General features: G+C 43.7%; 2 protein-coding genes across 3 annotated transcripts; both read right to left on the minus strand.

The window, feature by feature from the left end:
- Window positions 1-703: 703 nt before the first annotated feature.
- Window positions 704-14272, minus strand: tasorb (transcription activation suppressor b). 2 transcript variants are annotated; one of them, XM_029506574.1, is made up of 23 exons: window positions 13885-14272; window positions 12273-12418; window positions 11870-11962; window positions 11685-11757; window positions 11257-11348; window positions 11031-11165; window positions 10793-10917; window positions 10634-10665; window positions 10235-10340; window positions 9890-9993; window positions 9527-9636; window positions 9024-9096; window positions 8827-8901; window positions 7062-8030; window positions 6356-6666; window positions 6170-6272; window positions 5206-6065; window positions 4571-4693; window positions 4111-4270; window positions 3912-4020; window positions 3610-3788; window positions 3282-3416; window positions 704-3030 (listed from the first exon to the last, which is right to left on the minus strand). In XM_029506574.1, the coding sequence occupies exons 1-23, from the start codon at window positions 14186-14188 to the stop codon at window positions 1787-1789; spliced, it is 5661 nt and encodes a 1886-aa protein (XP_029362434.1). In that variant the 5' UTR covers window positions 14189-14272; the 3' UTR covers window positions 704-1786. The 2 variants fall into 2 exon arrangements, with proteins under 2 accessions (XP_029362434.1, XP_029362433.1); XM_029506573.1 differs by having other exon boundaries at window positions 704-3033.
- On the minus strand, window positions 10736-18178 carry asb14b (ankyrin repeat and SOCS box containing 14b). Its single transcript, XM_029506575.1, has 10 exons — window positions 17625-18178; window positions 17498-17550; window positions 17289-17420; window positions 17026-17184; window positions 16678-16923; window positions 16383-16551; window positions 15759-16287; window positions 15499-15652; window positions 15248-15406; window positions 10736-10755 (listed from the first exon to the last, which is right to left on the minus strand). The coding sequence occupies exons 1-10, from the start codon at window positions 17747-17749 to the stop codon at window positions 10736-10738; spliced, it is 1746 nt and encodes a 581-aa protein (XP_029362435.1). The 5' UTR covers window positions 17750-18178.
- Window positions 18179-18223: the final 45 nt, after the last annotated feature.

Raw genomic sequence — 18223 nt, forward strand, 5'->3', positions numbered from 1 at the left:
TTCTGTAAACTGTTAACATGCTATTTTAATATTTATCATTCTGTTTCAGAGCATCTTATGAACCTAATGAAGACATCTTTAGTTCCACAAAATGAAGTTGAGGGACTCATCTGAGTGTCTCCCTGAGGGAGTCATAAAACAGATTCATGCATATGCACACAATTTTACAGCCCCAAAGTTTTAGGCCTGAATCTTCAGAGTTTTATGCATCTGGCCACAGGACTGGTTGTGACACTTCAGCACCTGCAACTCACAGAATTTTTGAGCACAGACTCAAACACAAGCTTCTGTATTTGTGAAGCACAAAAGCACTACAGTGAGAATGTCAGAAAAATAATGTGATGATGGGAGACTCATTCCCATGTTGCACTTAAGTATGTTGTTTTTTTTTTTCCAGTTTTGTCATACCAACAGTCTGAATATTAAAATGAATAAAAAGTAAATGTGAATAATTTGAATAACTGTACAGAGAAACAGCGAATGGTCACATTTTATACGGCCATAAAATGTTTTGCATTTGCTTTGAACATTCATCTTCCAAAGTGATGATTAATTTTTTTGTAGCTAACTCAGCAATAAATTCTATAATTCAATTGTTGGGCGCCTGAGTATTCGTACTTAATCATATTTATATATATTATAAATGGGATGTGTTTTTCATAACTTTTTCACACAAGGCAAAGACTAAAGGCCTACAAAGCTCCCAATTATGCAGTTTGTTTTTAATATTTACATTTTTATTACATTCATGCCCTGACCTGACCTGATGCATACAATCTGGCAAATTTTTACCACTAAAGCTGCCCAGTCAGTATTTGTGGTGTTCAGCTTCCAGGAGTGAATGTAAGTGTGCAGTGAGATAGTTGCTGGAGAAAAACATCCAAGCTTGGTAAGCCTCTCCCAAAAAAATAAGGGTTTGTGCGATGGATCTTAGCTACAATTGATTTAATGGGAGGGAAAAAAAAAGAGCACATTTTCACAGTTTCGAAAGTCACCATGACATAACTACCGTCCAACTGGAATGGGACTGAGAAGATAAAATGCTAACCTATTTTCCAAATCGAGGAGAAACAGTGCCCTCTGGTGTTTCTTTCCATGTCTGACCTGCAATTCCGAGAATAAAACAAAAGTTAATACTGGGAAAAAATTGATTTTTTCACAGAAATCATTTTAGGCATTTTGTTTCCCAAAATCTTGACTGCTATTTGAAGTCAAGTCAGTACTTATACTAAACACAAACTTGAGCAAAATGACAGTAAGACTGCTGGGATTTATATTTTTAATGGTTTGCTTGACACTGTCATCAAACCTGTCACAAATATGATTTGAAATGTTTCATTTTAATAGAACTTTTAAGACAACCAAATACGTAAAATAAAAAAAGAAAACCAACAGCAAAAGTGAATTTCCATTCACTATTTTTTTTTTTTTCTTAAAAAAATATCAGCCTTTCCCCTTGTTCACAAACCGTTTCGAAAACGGAACAAACAGAAATAATGTGATCAATTCCGAGAAGCTGGAAGGCCATTAACATTTCTTGGCAAATATAAATATAGTGGTTTGAACAGGGTCTCAAATAGCTCACATGGAAAGAGTGTACGTACAGTTTACACGACAGTAGGACACTCGGCACTGCCTGTATCAATTTTTATTAATGTAGAAAACCAGAATCCTTATTTACCGATTCAAATCAATGTGTTTATGACAAGGAAATATGTACATTCAGCCAGCTCTAATAGTCTCTGGAGTATGGCGTTTGTGTTTCCCCTTTGATCACCATGATTGTCTATTCAGGGGCATAGTTGTGAGAATATGTGTAGTCCAAGTAGTAATCCTGTGCTCGACCTCTGCCTGCTGGATAACCCCACGAGCAGGGTCCGCCTCGAGTCCCTTCCCCTCGTTCATGTCCTCGTCCTGGCCGAGGCCAAAGTCCTGGTGGGATCCCTCTCCCCCTGTAACTCCCTAAAGTACCTGAACCCATAGCACTCCGCATAGGCCCGTGGTCCATTTGTCCAGGGATGCCAACTATACTGCCATAGCTCATACCACATATTGGATGTGGCGGTAGCTTAGGTCTCATTACTGAGCCCCCCCTGGTGGCCGCAGTGCCCACAGGTGGTCCAAGGTTGTCAGTGCAATTCACCTGAGTCCTGCCTACTTGATGACCAGGGGTGCTGCCTGCGAGGGTTTCCCCAGTTTTTGGAAGCCCGCTGGGGTCCAGTAAGCCGGATGTGCCCACACCCTGGCCACTGCCGACCTCACAAGTGCTGGTCCCTGCAGTGCTCCATATACCCTCCCCTGGTCCACTCAGTGTCCTGTCGTGTTGCATGGGAGTCCCACTTGCATTTTTAGGAATGCCAGCCATGTAACCTGGCTGGGCTGCATCACTATGGTCTGTGTAAGGAAGGGAAGTGGTGAGTGGAGAGTTCCCAGTAGCCCCAGCTCCACCAGTGTCCGAGCCATATATGTGGCCCAGCATCATGAGGTGAGGTGGAGGGGGAGGTTTCACCTCCAAGGGTAAGGAAGCCAGGTTGGCTAGAGGTCCTGGTGTGGCCATGACAGGGGGAGTTGGGACTGTAGCAGAGGCTGTAGCTGGGGGGCGATACTCCTGTTCCTGGGTGCTGCTGCAGGGTGAGGATGGGTATGCTGGGGAGGCCGCATAGCTAGAGGACCCAGTGTAGGACGACCACGATGCTGACGGACACAGGAAGCTTTGGTGGGGATTGACAGGAAAACCTCCGGGTGACAAGCTGCCGATGTCTGAAGAGCCAATGCCTATCTGGTTAGTGGCTTTGAACTGTGAGATGGCCGTTTTGAAAGCACTGTATTCAGACAAAGTTGGAGTTCTCTCAGGGGTGACCTGCTGGTCTGGAAGCGGAGGACGAAACTCCTCCATATCCGGTGGGGGCGGCTGCGGAGGCTTCCGCTTCTCAACTTCTGCACTCTGCTCTGGCAGATCTGCTATAGTCTGCGGCTCACCATCATCAGAATCTAATGACATGTCCTCCTCTTCCACACACTCATCATTCACTACTGAGAGAACAGAAAAGTGCAGACGGAGAGAAATGGAGAACCAGAGAGGAAGATTTTATCAATACATATTTAAGAAATGCATTAATGGCATTAAATGTCTTTTAAAACCTCTGCTGACGGTACAGACATCTTTGACTAATGAGATAACTCAAGAGAAAAAAAGGCAATTTAGCAAAGGAATTTCAGTACAGCAAAATTACATTAAATCCAGTGTTTTACTGTTCAGTCTTGCTGTTGATGCTACCCACCAGTTGAGGGCGGTGTCGGAAGCTCATTCTGATTAATGGAGCCAATCAGACTGTGGAAACCGCTCATAACGTCATCGATACTCGCTATCACTATTCCATTTCTGGAGTACTGTAGGAACATCTCAAATGGCCTCTCTGTAAAAACACATCACGACAAACAAACACATTCATCTCATCTGAATCATGTACATAATTTATTCAACTAGAACACTCAGGGGAAAATACATCTCATGCAAGCATTCCAACTCTGACACATAAAGATGTCGTTTTTTTTTTTTTTTTTTTTCCTTGTGTCAGATCAAGTTAATAAGGATCATGATGAAGGTACCCGTGAGGAAGATAAGGTGCCGCTGCTGCGTGTGCTGAGCTTGTAGTTTGATCAAGCAGTCAAGTTCTGGAGCCTGTCGGGACTGTGTGTCACACTCATGATACGGGAGGAACTCCACTAGATGCTTCTTTTGATAGGCTGTCAGCAGGTTCAGCAGCCCCATGGCGTTGGTATTTAACCTGTAGGAGAAGAGCAAAGTAGATGTGCACAGCGTTGAGATGTTTCCTCACACCCTAATATGTCTGAAGATAATATTAACGTGATCATTCCCATTTTGGGAAAACTCCTGCTGGGATACTGACCTCCCCAGCTCTTTAAGCTTCTTCTGGGACTTGCAGTGCACCTTCCATTGCCAAGGCTGTTCAGGGGTGCTCTGCTCCTCCAAGAACTTCAGCAGCCCCTGCAAACGATCTGGAAAAAAGCAGTAACACAAGCGCTGAAGGATCATCCAACAGATATTTCCATGAACTCACAGTTTCCACAAAGAAAAGTAAAACTCACCCTGCGTGATAAGGTCGGGGTTCAGGACAAACTCGTCAGACACCATGAATCCTCCAGACACAAAGAGCTCATTATATGTGTGGTTCTTCACATCATCCAGTGTGTCCACTCCAGCAAAGCTCACTGAAGGCAACTTTTTCAAAGACACCAGAGCTGGAATCTGCAGGGGCCAAGAGGTTAAATTTGAGACCTTAATTATCATTTTGTGTTAAAAAAAAAAAAAAAAATGTTCATACCAATAAATCTGTCATTTTCCATGTGTATTCTGACATAACATGCAAGCACACTGTCAGTTAACATAATTTACTCAGCAACCAGATAAAAGGGGAAATAACTGAGGTAAAAAACTAAATGAAGAAGCCATTATTTCTGTTTGCTCTCTGTCTGGCTCAGCTGCCGCAATCTGAACTACAGATTGGAGGTGTGACTGAGACAAGAGGGTGACGAGAGGTGATCCTACCTTGTGCACGTGTGCAGCGATGTCCTCGTTCTGAATGATGATGAGGAGCTTATCTAAGCTGCCGCTGTTTTCCAGAAATGTCTGCGGGCTGCACTCGCTGTTGCCAAGACTTTTCAAGTACTCCTTTGTGCCAGCAAGAAGAGACATAATTATTAGAGACAGACAGATGAATCTGTCCTCCTCTTTTACAAAAGTCATTACTGACTGATAGATACTCAAAACTCTGAGGGCTGAAACAGGGAAGACATGCTGAGCAATTGGGGCAAGCGTGACCTCACATTTCTGTCCATTATACTACAGTAGAAAACTGAAGACTCTCGCTCCAAAACTAAACAAATTGTGATCCAGAGTAACAGATAAAGATAATGGATGCATGACAATGTATTTATTAAATAATGATTACTATCATCATTCCGACAGTAATCAGATTATTTCTCAAAAGAATTGCCTGTTTTGTTTTCTAAAATGTTACTTATTATATATAAATGCTTATCTCTGGGTTGTCCCTTTGGCTTTGCTACTTGAGTTTCAGGCAATTTACAAGAGACATTTCTCCATTATCTGTGACATTTTATGGACTAAATTATTTGTAACAAGGTTGCCTGTGAATAGTGCAGTGGAATTGAGCATTGTACCTTTATTTCCTTACAAACGGTGCTCTCCTCGCCCTCCTCTCCAGAGTAGATGTAGAACTTCACTGTATTCTTGGTGACATCTTTAAAGATCTCCACCAGACTGCTGAAAACCTCAGGCTTAAGCTGACCAATCAGGCTGCCGGCGAGCAAACCCGAGCCACTGCTGGACGCAGACCCTGGATTCTGAGAACTTGCTTCTGGTGAACTTGCTGTGACTTGAGAAGGAGAATACACATCTCCCCCCAACTCTGCAGATGCAGCTGCTGATGCCCCCCCTGCATCTGTCTTCACTTTACTGGATGCAGTGTCTTTGACAGAGCTCACTTTGACACTCTGGGAGGAGTTGCTACTCTTTGACAGGGAGGGTTCTGTTTTAGGTTTGGCAGTCTGGATGGGGGCAGGGGGTGGTGTTGAAAGATTAGACACTGTAACCAGGGGAGGTGGGGAAGTGACCTTGGAGGGAGCAGGTGGGGATGGGATCAACTTGTCCATCTTCTCACACAGTGCTTTGACATGCCCTTGAAAGGGGACAGGAGAGACGTAGGGAGCAACAAAGTTTGAGAAGCAGCTGTTGGGCAGCCAGCAGTGGCGTGGGGGAAACCGTGGTGATAGTTGTGAGGTATAGCAGACATGATGAGTCTGCATGATATTTTTAATATCAGAAGTGAGGCTATGAATTTCCTGGTTAAGTATGGTATCCAGGCTGATCGAGGGCCTGAAGGGGACCTCCTCAATGACCGGTACCGTGGGGGGTGGAACCGCCTTTTTAACTTCAGCGACAGCAGGCGTCTTTGGCTCCGGGTGACTGTCCGCCACTATCACAGCCTCTGGCTCTGGCTCAGAAAAAGGTTGCGTTTTGTCTGGGGGAAAAGCAGACAGTAAAGTTGTCAGAGTGATGACTAATGGACTAGTTCTAAATATGCCTACAAGGGAGAGTCTATGTGCACTGGCTGCTCTGTGATACCTTCATTGGCAGGGAGAACCCAGCTCAGGTTGTCTGAGGTGTGAGCTTGCTCTGATGCAGAGCCTGCACTGAATGGGCTACCAGGGCTACAGTCCATATCCTCCTGAACAGATAAAACACCAGTATTTATATTTAGGGCCTATGAATAAATGGTCAAATATTTCAACAGTCCTGTTTGTGTCTCACCTCTGTGTAGTTAGTTTGTGATGCTGGCTCATTTTGTTTCCTAAGATCTGGGTCAGGGATAGAAGGATCACTCCTGCTGGACCGCGTGGACGGCTCACCGTGGTTTGACTGCACAGACACTGATCCTTGAGCCACAGCTTTGTTCAGAGTGGCCAGGAGGATCTTGAGAAGGCGCTGCGTTTCGTTGACTGCCGAGGAGTTGGCATTTCCCCGGGCTCTCAGATCAGTGTCATAAATGCCCATGCTTTCCATCACTGCTGTCAGATTGTCACTATGAACACCTTCATCTCCCACCTCACCCGCTTGGGAGCCTAACACAACATACACCAAACACACAATTCATCAAGTGCATTTAGCACTTGAAAAGCCAAGATTTGGAAAAACCACGTGCATTACTGCAAATTTGACAACTTGTACAAATTATTATGGTTTTTCTAGTCAAATTGAATTACCCCAAACTGAAACAGATCACGATGGTTGCGTAAACTGGACTAACACAGTGGACTGACAACAGCAACCCAGTTAACCAATGAATATAGAAACAGCTTAACATTTGTTATAAACAATCTAATTTATGGAATTATAACTGTAATTACTAAGAAATAATCTGTCTTGTGAATCCCATTTGATAATCTTGGAAAAACTAAACTTTATTAAATATCAGCATTTGAAATCAAGTTACACTGCCAGCTGTAGTTCTCCTCACCTCGACTGGGTTCCCCATTACTCAGCGGGTCCGTGCGCTGGTGTTTGTTGACGCCTCCCCTCTCATCTCCATCAAACTTCCTCTTTAGATTGTTGGAATCCCAGGCCCCGTCCTCTCCCCGTTCCTTCCCAGGATCCTTTATTAGTGCTTTTTTATGGAGCTGAATCAGCTTTAGCAGTTGTTTCATCTTGTCTTTATCATACTCATTCTGAGACAGTCGTAACCTTTGAGGCTGAGGCTGAGGCTGAGGCTGAGGCTGAGGCTGAGGTTGAAGCTGGGGCTGGGGCTGGGGCTGGGGCTGAGGCTGGGGCTGAGGCTGGGGCTGAGGCTGAGGCTGGGGCTGGGGCTGGGGCTGAGGCTGGGACTGGGGCTCACTGTGGGACTTGTGCTGCAACTGGGCTCCATTTGAGTGAGCCACCCCCGGCCTCCTTCTGCTACTATCCGATGGGGGTTTCTCCGGGATTGGCCTTTCTGGAGGCGGCCTCTCCTGGGGTAATCTTTCTGGGGGCCTTTCTGCCCTGTCTGAGCCCCTATCTGAGCCACCCCAGTCAGAAACAGGGCTGTATTCCACTGGGGCTGGTGCAGTCGTAGGTAGGGGCACAGGGTTACGTATTTTTTCGATGATGTCTTTCACCTTGTTCAGAGGTAACATGTAGTTGACAGGGTTGTGAACATAAGAACGGAGCACGGCATCCATGTTAAATTTGGGTCTGGGCACTGGGAGAGGGTTGGTCCGATCATCCACATTATATTTATAGTCAGGAAGAATGAACGGCCGCACTGTGCCTGCATCCATTCGTGTTAGGTAATCTGTGGCCTGTCGCTCCACCCCAGAGCTCAAGTCCTTGCCTGGGTTAGGACGCAGCTTGAACAGGGCATAGTGCAGAGCAGGGATGAAGGGCTCCATAGAGGACAGGATAGGAGGCTGGGGCTCCACAGTCAATGGCTCTGGCTCAAACAGTCTGGATGCTGAAATGGAGGACACAAATCAGTGTCAAGAAGTCTATGGGCTAGGGCTGGGCGATATGGAACAAAATCCTATCACGATATTTCATATCAGTCGATATTGATAGCCGATATATCACAATATAAATCAAATAACTATTTCTGTCAAGTTTAAAGTTAAAAAAAATTAAATGGGTAATAGAAAATAGAAACGTCTCAATTCTGACCAGTAAAAAGCTCGACAGGCAGTGCACGCTACTCTGCTTCTTGTCTGACTTTAAAAAGCCAAAATATCCCCACACTACCAAATTCCTCTGACGTTACTTTTCAACAATGTCCTCATCTTTTGAGCCTTGGGCTGTGTCCATTGGGGTGTCTTCTTCGGGGACACTGTTGCGCATGTTAACATTTTCAGCCATTTTCATGTATTTCAGTTCCACTCCTAACGTACAAGTTGCCAAAACATAAGCTTGTGTGCTTATGTTTAAGCCGGCTGCATCACCTACTCTCTATGTGTGTGTGTGTGTGTCAACCTAGCCTGACGTGGCTGTAACTCTATTCCAGCTGCATGATTGGCTCAGCACAACGCTATTCTCATTATCATTGGCTGTTTGTGTTGTCTGTCAAAACATGGATGGAATGAGTTCTATCAACCATGTCTTATATTTCTATCGAGGAAAGGTAACTTCGTGTTAATTATCGTTATCGTTTTATTGCCAAGCCCTACTATGGGCACAATAAGAAGTGTCTTGAGTTTAAAGTTTAATACAGAAACAGATCCCAGTCAGAAAAGGATGAATAGAGAGTGAATTATACTTACAATACTTAACAACCATCCTTGACTCCTGAAAGATGAATAATGCGTGCAGGTTCTTTTCAGGCCGCCCCCGCCGCTCTGGAAAACAAACAGTGACGTTTTTCAGAGCTGAACCTTCGCCAGAGGCAACGGGTAGGTGTTCAACTGACAACAGAGAATTATGAGAGGAAAGTAACGAGAAGAAAAACTATTTTTTTTACCTTTGGTCTCAACCATCTGTGCTGAGGACAACAGGAATAGAAAGCCCCTGTCAAACAGGGATTTCACTAGCACCTAAATGGGGAGAGTAGATGCTACAGTCAGAATCGCTGTGATGTGTCATTTTCAGAAAATGTGAGCTATCAAAAACAGTGTAGCTGAAAAGAAGCTACACTAATTCACTCAGCATTTGCTCTTTTCACTTTGTACTAGTGTTTTTTGTTTTTTTTTTTTGCTTATGGCTACTAAAAAGTATAATAAATAACATTACCACAGTTTGACAACAATGATAATAATAAAAAAATCTACCATAATTACATTTACCTTAACACCAAATCACTGCAAGTTCCAGCCAAAGAAAAGCTTCTTGTTTTAAAGCTAGACACACTAAATCTGTTAATTCAATTCACCAATGAGTTTCTTTTGCTGACAAACTGACCGCATGCAGCAATTCAGTATCTTTTTAGGAATTTCATATATTATAACCTAGCATAAGGTGACTCACCATCCTGTCTCTCTCCAGCTTGTTGACCAGCGCTGCCAGACTACCACTGGTTGGTTTGCCTTTTCCATCCACCACCTCAAACAGGCTGCAGAACATCCCACACTTCATCACTATGGATAAAGAACAGCACGTTACAAAGTGGGACTATAACTCACCTATGCTTATTCCTCATGTTTTGTCTCATCTGAAACTATGGAGTCATTAGTAACTTCACTTGATTTGGTCTGTTAGTTGTTTTTGTAATGTATACCACATCATACGCATTTAGAAAAGCTTTCAAAAATGATGCAACACAGAACTGCCCACATGCCCATGGCATTTCTACCATTTAATACAATATATACATGTGTGTTCTGGACTGACCTTCACGTGATATTCTGTAGGTGTCCCATGAAAAAAGTACAGAGGGAATCTTTCGCTTCACCTGCTCTAGCTGCATGCCCCGATTCATCTCCAATTTCTCAGGCCTAGAGGAGAGTAAAATCACAACAAATGTGCTCATTGCTTGTATATTGCACTACTAGATTCTATTATAACTCCTCAACTCACCTACAGGGTAAGTGCAAAGTTAAAGTTCAGAAAATAAAAATCAAAAATCGAAGTGTAGCAAATGGTGTCTTTCTCGCTGGCTCCAAGGAAATTTTGGTATCACTTCTGATGTTTCTTGGAGATATACTGAATGAGGGGAGAGACTGAAGTTGTACTCACAGTTTGAAGGGAAGGTAAGAGCGGGAGGAGGATCGTAAACAGACTGGGAATAACTCCTGGCCTTTGTTGATTAGTGGGCCACTCCACACGGTGTAGCAGTTCTTCCCTGGAACAGCATCAACAGCACAAGACAACGTGTCAGAGAATGCATAGCAGCTCACAGCTTGTGGCGTACGCTCTTTTTGAGGGTACAGCCCTTAAAATACACTATACTGTAAGCATACTGGGAAAGGTATTAAGTTCAAGAAGTAATATTGCAATGTTAATTAAAGTGGCAGCAGTTATTAATGATTGAGGACCCATAGGGGGGCGTTTTCTGCTCAGGTTATGAAAAAGCCATTAAACACAGAAACTTTATTTACAGGCCTATAAAATATACAAAATTGAAAAATATTTTACCTCTACCTCCTTCAGGGGAAATTGTATTAAACCTATTAAGGAGAGAGACAAAAAGTCCGTTTATAAGCACAGAACAAAGCAGAGATGTATATCTTAGGAGATTCACCAACTGCCTGAAAAGACTTGGTGGGTTTCACAGTTTCCTGCAGGCAAAGATACCTGTGTGCAGTCATAGGAGCTGCTGCAGCCTCTTTGCCTTTGTACTGAAAGGAAACCACAGCGTAGGGGCAGATGTGTCTGGGCCGTGCCTTTATTTCATCAAATGCAAACTCGAAAAAATATTGCTGGAAAAAAAAGAGAGATGCGTAAAAACAAGAGTGAAATAAATTTAAACCATTACTTTCATAACATACACACAGGACATACAATGTGACAATGAAATAGAACCATTGCTTACTTGCGTGAGCTCAAAAGCCCTGTAAGACAGCAAAGATGTGACTCTATTGGCACTTTTGGATAAGTGACAGTCAAACTTGGGCGTGGGCTCCATTGCATTCTTAGGCATGTTCTCATGTATGTGCTTTATTCGGCCCTGAAAGACAAACCACAGGAGCTGGCCTGAAGTCCCACGAGAAATAGAAATTTGTCAATATCACAGAATGAAAATGAAATGGTAGCCATACCCTCATAACTTTAAAAACGATCATGTCTCCAAACGACCCCACTTCAAAAGGGTTGATTTGTAACAAATCTGAGTGTTTGGAGAGATAAACCCCTACAATGACAAAATAATACAATTAGAGGAAAATCATAAAAAAGCATTTCATAGATTGTTGCCTATGTCAGAGCCATTCCTGACAATAATCCACGTTTGCACATGTGTCAGATGTAATTTCTTTAGGAACAAACACTTATCCAAAATCCTCAGATGCGGAAATAAGAAAGATTTAATAAGAAAGTTTCGAAACAAATCCAATCCAAAGAGGGAAAATAATCAGGCTGGCAAATCTCAATAGCAGCAATGAGAGCAGTGATCAAAAAATATCTCTCCATCGACGTCTATTCTGAGTCAGTTCTAAGGACAACAGCAACATGCCAGAGACCAACTTACCCACTGACGGATTTCCAAGTGTCGTAATCCTTGAGTGTCCCACAGACAGACCCTTTTCGCAAATCCACTGAAGCTAGATGCACATAACAACCAAAAAAACTCAGCATCAAGTTAACAAGCCCATCATGCTTCATGATATCCTCATATTTTATGTCTGTTGAATAAGGTTTAGCAGATGGGCTAACCTTGGATTTGTCTGGATAAAGGAAGCAGTATGACTCCGTCAGTTCTTGTTCTGTCCGCCCCTCCTGCTTCATTTCTCTCCGCTTCTCAATGAACTGTCACAAAAAGAGGAGAAGACAGTAAATGAGATACAGCAGTCTCAACAACCACAAAGTCTTAGCACTAGCATGCCTGCCAGTGGAGGAATGCGCAACTTGGACGATCACAAGCTCAAGAAATTTTTATTACTGCCTGCCCTCAGCGTGTGGTCTTTTCTTCACATGAGCTACAAAGTGCTGCCATGAAAGCAGCTAATTAAGATTTGACTATACTTTTCGTCAACATACAAAACAAATCCATGAATAAAAAGCAGGCAAAAGATTTGCTGATGAAGTCATAGCGGAGTGCACAAAGATGATGACCAACCTCTTTCTCCAGCAATTCATTGTGAATCAGTCTGGCTTTGCAGTAGGAGAAGGTTCCCCGTGATGACACATCCAGGTAAAATGATGAGATCATCTTCACTAGGTCCTCAAACTCCCTGCTGTCGGGGGGCAGAAACTGGTACAAACCTGCACACAGAGGTGTATCAGTGCATTAGCATAGACCTGTGTGCATTTGCAAAGTAAGGCAATGATGCATGACAATAGAAAGCCTACAATATATATCTGTTTCTTGCACAGAAAGACAGACAACACAAGTCACCTCAATATTTGACTTGCGTGTTCTATAAAAAAAAAAAAACATCAAGTAGAGAAGAAAATGATTTGAACTGAGAGCTTGGAGGCAAGTTTACAGATCAGTGTATAAGCAGCATCCTATGCCAAGCTCATCTCTGATCTGCTACAGTCAGCTCATCACATGCTGCAGTAATGTCGTTTGTGAACCATAATGAAATGTGATCATATAGGGAGATGTATGAATGGGAAAATCTACCTTGAATCCCTCACATCAACAAACTCCTGCACAGGTGACCAAGCCCTCAATCTGATTTTATTTACATCAGTCTTGTGATGTTACTCAAAACAGATGCAAAGAAGTGAAACCACCACAACAAGCTACCTGAGTGTATCTTCACTGGCCTCACAGTAAACACCCCTCAATTGCTGCCAAAAAGGATAAAGACATATTGTCAGCATGCACACACAGCCAGGTCTGTCTGTCCAGATGGAAAGTTTCAAACTTGGGCAATAAAACCTTGTACATATTACATTTACAACCTGCTGGTGTCCAAACTTGGTTTATATGGCAAGTACAGTTGCATGCGTGAGGCTCAGAGTGTAGAATCCGCCCAATTAATCTGAACTTTGGATATATAGAGATGATGATTCACAGCAAGGTTTGGGACTGCCACTGTGCTCAGGACACTTGCAAGCTTTCTGCAGGACAGGCCAGTGCAGGAGGGTTCATGGTGGTGGTGGTGGGGTCGGGGTGGGGGGGGTTTACTCTTTGGGATAATGGCATGGGGTGCTCTGTAGGTACCAGTGGTATCGAGCTGGGGGGCATGGGGTGGGCATTAAGGATGTCATGGTATACTGAAAACCTTTAATACAGACGGGTGGGGTGGAGAAATCCATGTCCTTCACTGAGGTCAATCAGACACCCACATGTTGTCACCGGGTGGTGCAACAACTCAGAGCTCCGGCTGCATTATCCAACCGGACCCCGGACCCCCCACCCCACCCCTGGAAAGGTGAAGAAAGCGAACAAGGTGTGCTTTCAGATGTGCGCTCCTTTCAGGCTCCTTCACGCCAGCAGAAGCTGCCTGCTGCCCGGCTGGTAGTTTGGACACCTGAGCCGGGACGACCGGAGCCATGTCTGCTAAAACAACTCCCGCTACATCCACCGAGACCATCCGCGGCGGCAACACCCAACGATGCTGATCCCCTTCAGAGCTAAAATACCGACCAGCATTTCGCCGAACTCGTATGAAAACTAGCCGGACCGTGCGGCTAGTTAGCAGGCTAGCAGCATGCAGCAGCAGAAATATGAAAAGACAGTGCAGGCTCTGTTCAAAATAGCAGCGATATGGCACCACCTTTCCGCTCCCTTATCTTCCTCGGAATTTGGAAATTTCTCCGTGGCAGCTCTTCGTTTGGTCTCTGGCCCGTCAAGGGAGAGCCGCTGAAGCTCCGGGCGTCCGTCTGCGCGCTCCTCCGCCGCTCAGGGGCTTCTTGTTCGGGCATTACACTGTCTCCACATCCAGCCTGATCGCCATTTTGGTTGGCTGTGGCCGAGGTGGCGGCTGAACTCTTGTGGGGTTCGCCGCCGCCGGGGTGCAGTTCGCCCGCCTCGGTACAGACGGTGTCCTTCTTCCCCACCGCGCCGGGGTTCAGGGCCATCTTCGGGCACCGTTGCACGTCTCACGGGCTTCGTAGTTGTAACGATTGCGGCGCCGCTTCACACACACACTCTCTCCTCCTCACCCAGCCTCCGCCATTGTGAAAATGACGTACACGTTCTTCTCCACCACTGCAAAACGCTGCCGTCACAATGTTTACATACGGGACAATCCGCGCCACCCAGCGGCGGGACCGCCGGGCCGACAGAGGAGCCCGGAGGCACCGGCAAAACAAAACACTGATCAGGGATCCAGATCTGTATGTGTCTGAAACCTGCTCCCCCTTCAGAGTCCACCTTGCACTGTAGTCTTTGTATTATACTGCACAGAATGTCAATAATGTTAATTTTTCTGCTCTTTTTGTATTTGCAGTGTGTCTTTATAAGTCTGATTACCTGCCGATATAAGAGAAGAATAGTTTGGGATCAATAAAGTAAATCTATCTATCTAAAAAAAAAAGCTGATCCAAATGCTGGGATTTTATATAATTACTCCACATTTCAGCATTTTACTTTCATACCTCGATATTTCTCATTTAATTAATTCTGATTACAAACACGTATTTATGCCTATTTTCAACACACACTGAATGGTCAAGAAGCTGACGGGTCAAACAGATACCGTAAACCAGATGGAACTTCAACGATTGCAGTATTTATTTCTACCACCAGGTGAAGACAAAGAAGAGGATCATTCGCTTTATTCAAATAAGCAGTTTCAAAAGCAAGTTTGGATTAGACACTTTTTTTCGTGTAATCAGTCAAGCCAATGATCTTTGACTTTTGATCGACTGATTTTGTTAAATTTATTTGGCATTACAAAACTGAGTAAGTGGAGACTGATTGTAAAATAATGTTAATACTAATAATTAACTATTTTTAATTTTTTTTAGCATCTTTCCACAAGGATTTAACATGTGGCTGCAACAATAAAAAACTAAAGTACAAACAATAATATACAAATCATGTTGGAAGGCTTACAATTCATGAATTATGTACATAAACACACAATATCTCCCTCAATAGGTGTGGACTGTAAATTCACACAGAGTTTATCATGCTGCCTCTGCTGTAAACGTCAAACTCCTTGTAGCGTAGGTAGTCTTTCAGCATTGGAGGAAGAGGAAGGAAGTTGATGAAGACGGGGGATCTCAAGCGCATGCGAATGAGATGCTGCCTTATCTGCAAGCGGCAGAGGTGCTTCAAGCTCCTGACATTTCCTGAGCGTAAAGTTGATAAACACACATAAAACTTGACATAAACATGGTTTAACAGTTGAAAATTGACCAAGACAGATCAGGGAAGTGCTTACTTTGAATGTGACAGATGTCAGGCCACTGCTTCTGCCCCTCCAGGGTGTCCTTAAGTTTGGTGCAGAAGGAGACATGGTCAGTGTAGTCAAGCATGATTCGCACCACCTGAGCAGACAAGTGCTTAAGCCAGGACACGGTTATCACTTCACAGAACTAAAAGACACAATGGAAACAAATGTGGAATTCAAGAAGATACCTTGACAGAAAGTGTTCCCCCAGTTTTCATTGTCTAAAGTTTTTTTTGTTGTTGTTGTCTCACCACCATGTCTTTGATGACTGAAGTCGTCCATTGACCATGGGAACTGTCACCATATGGACAATCAAAGCATCGCTTCACATCGTATCCATGGTTCAGGATCATTCTCAGCATGACCTCATCTTTCAGGGCATACTGCAGTGCTGATGGGAAGTGAGTGGTGTTGACACGGGAGTAGTAATTCACATTTGCCCCAAACTTTAGCAATGTGTTGATCAGTTCATAGTTGCCCTGCCTGAGAGCCAACTGCAAACAGGTGATGGGATCCTGGTTCACCATTGCTCCAGCTTCTAATAGCAAGCGGGTGCACTGAAGGTCATTATTGGATACAGCAAAAAAGAGGGCAGACCGGCGCTCATCATCATAGCCGCGACGCAACCTCGGGTGAAGCATGAAGTTTGGATCATAGCCAGCTTTCAGCAGTAGCTCCACGCAATGGGCATGTCCCCCAGAGGCTGCGGAATGGAGTGGACTCATCCCACTTTCCCGCACAGCGTCCAGTCTAGTCACTGGGATGAGGTGCTCCAGGGCCCTGTCAAAGTAGAGTCCTGGTTTAATAGCAAACAGGGGTTCAAACTTTATTTCAAAAGTGGGAAAGCCAGATGTGTTCACAGAAATACTCCTCACAGTCTGTGTCCATGGTATGCCACACGGTGAATTGGCAAGTGCCCACTGTGAAGAGGCAGGTTGGGATCTGCTCCATGGTCCAGCAGCAAGGAAATTATGTCTGGGTTTCCTGAGGCTGCTGCATCAAACAAAATAGTTCCCGACTCTGATTCAGCCCACACATGGGCTCCTAAAAAAACCAACAGAGGCAGTATGAGAATAATGAGACAATAACCTGAAAATGAGTCTATTACTAAGCAGCACATTTCTTCCTTGCTATTCCTCCACAAAATTCCACTCACATTATCCTATGTACCTTTCTGTAACAGCACTTCCACCACATTGAAATGTCCATTCTGTGCAGCCAGAGCCAGTGGAGTTTTCTTTTTGATGTCACATGCGTTTGGGTCTGCACCAGACTCCAGAAACAGATGAACAAAGTTCTCCAAGCCTAAAAAGGAGCACTCGTGAAGGGCTGTCCTGTTCAGTGGACCTTTTTGGTCTACTTTGGCATTGTAGCGAAGCAGGAGTGTGGCCATGTCATACTGGTCATTCAGAATAGCTAAGAAATAAGGAAAATAAAATATTGAAACTACTCCAAATACTGTATTTTTAGTTTTTTGGATTGCATTTTGCATTCATATGGACAATTAATGCTCAATACCTGCTACTAACGGAGAATCCTGCTCATCATTTTGGAGATCTGGGTTACAACCATTCTGTAACAGGAAAGTAGCATTTTCTCTGAGTCCATGGACCACAGCGAGGAACAGTGGCGTCTCACCCTTAAGAGTGCGACAGTGGATTGCGTCTTGGGGGGATGCTGGAATCCAAACATGAAACAACTCACCACCATAAAGAATAATAATTTAACAAAAAAGTCGGTATTATGACATATTACAGTTGTACACATAATAATTTTGCCACCTGAGAATATAATCTCTAGTATCTTTTTATTCTGATGCACAGCAGCTTCGTGTAGGGGGATCCATCCTCGTTCATCAACTCTGGACAGACACTCCAGTTGCACTGTCAGTATGGCCAACGCATCCTCATTACCTACATGTGAAAACAGGGCTTGACATAAAAACTTCTGACAATATCGTATGACTGAATCTGCTTTTAGAACAACCTACCTGCCTTGATTGCTTTGAAAATCTCATCAGGATCTTCACCAGGTTTTAGATCACTGTGAAAAGACATTGACAAGCGATTCATGATGCACTGAAAGAGGCAGTTAATACTGGATGGTTAGAGATTTACCTCGGGCTTAATCCTTTGAGTTTTCTATACTGCATCAAACTTTGTTCAATTATATATTGTGTTGCCTCATCTTCATCCAAGTCATCCTCAGACTGATAAAAGTCATCTTCTGTTTGTGTGTTCATCTGAAATGGGTTGCTCCAGGAGATATACAGCCATAAAGTAAAAACAAGATTATGAAATTATGTAGAGAACTTAATCACCACTTGCAGATAACAAGCCCTGAAAAGTGAATTGAAGCTACTAAACAGACAACAGTACAAATGTTATTCCTGTTGCTGAATTAGATGTCTAAAGCACTTCAGCTTCATGAAATCTAATAATTGCAGTTAGCAGCACCATCCAAAATCTACAGAGGATTTGGAGGATCTGTCAGCAAGGCCAAAATAAATGAAATGCCAGAGCTCTTTTGGAGAAGCAGAAGAATTATCTTAAAGCAAAGAGAGGCAGTCCTAATAAATAACCTGGAAATTAAACATTACATGTTGACCAAATTCAAGTTATTCGTTACTACAGCAGCAGTTGCCTTCAAGCTCCAGAAACATCAAGTCTAGTTTTACTCTAAAAATGTATAAATTATTCTCATTCCGGTGTTTACC

Source organism: Echeneis naucrates, chromosome 7 (genome assembly GCF_900963305.1).
Source record: "Echeneis naucrates chromosome 7, fEcheNa1.1, whole genome shotgun sequence".
Lineage (NCBI taxonomy): Eukaryota > Metazoa > Chordata > Actinopteri > Carangiformes > Echeneidae > Echeneis > Echeneis naucrates.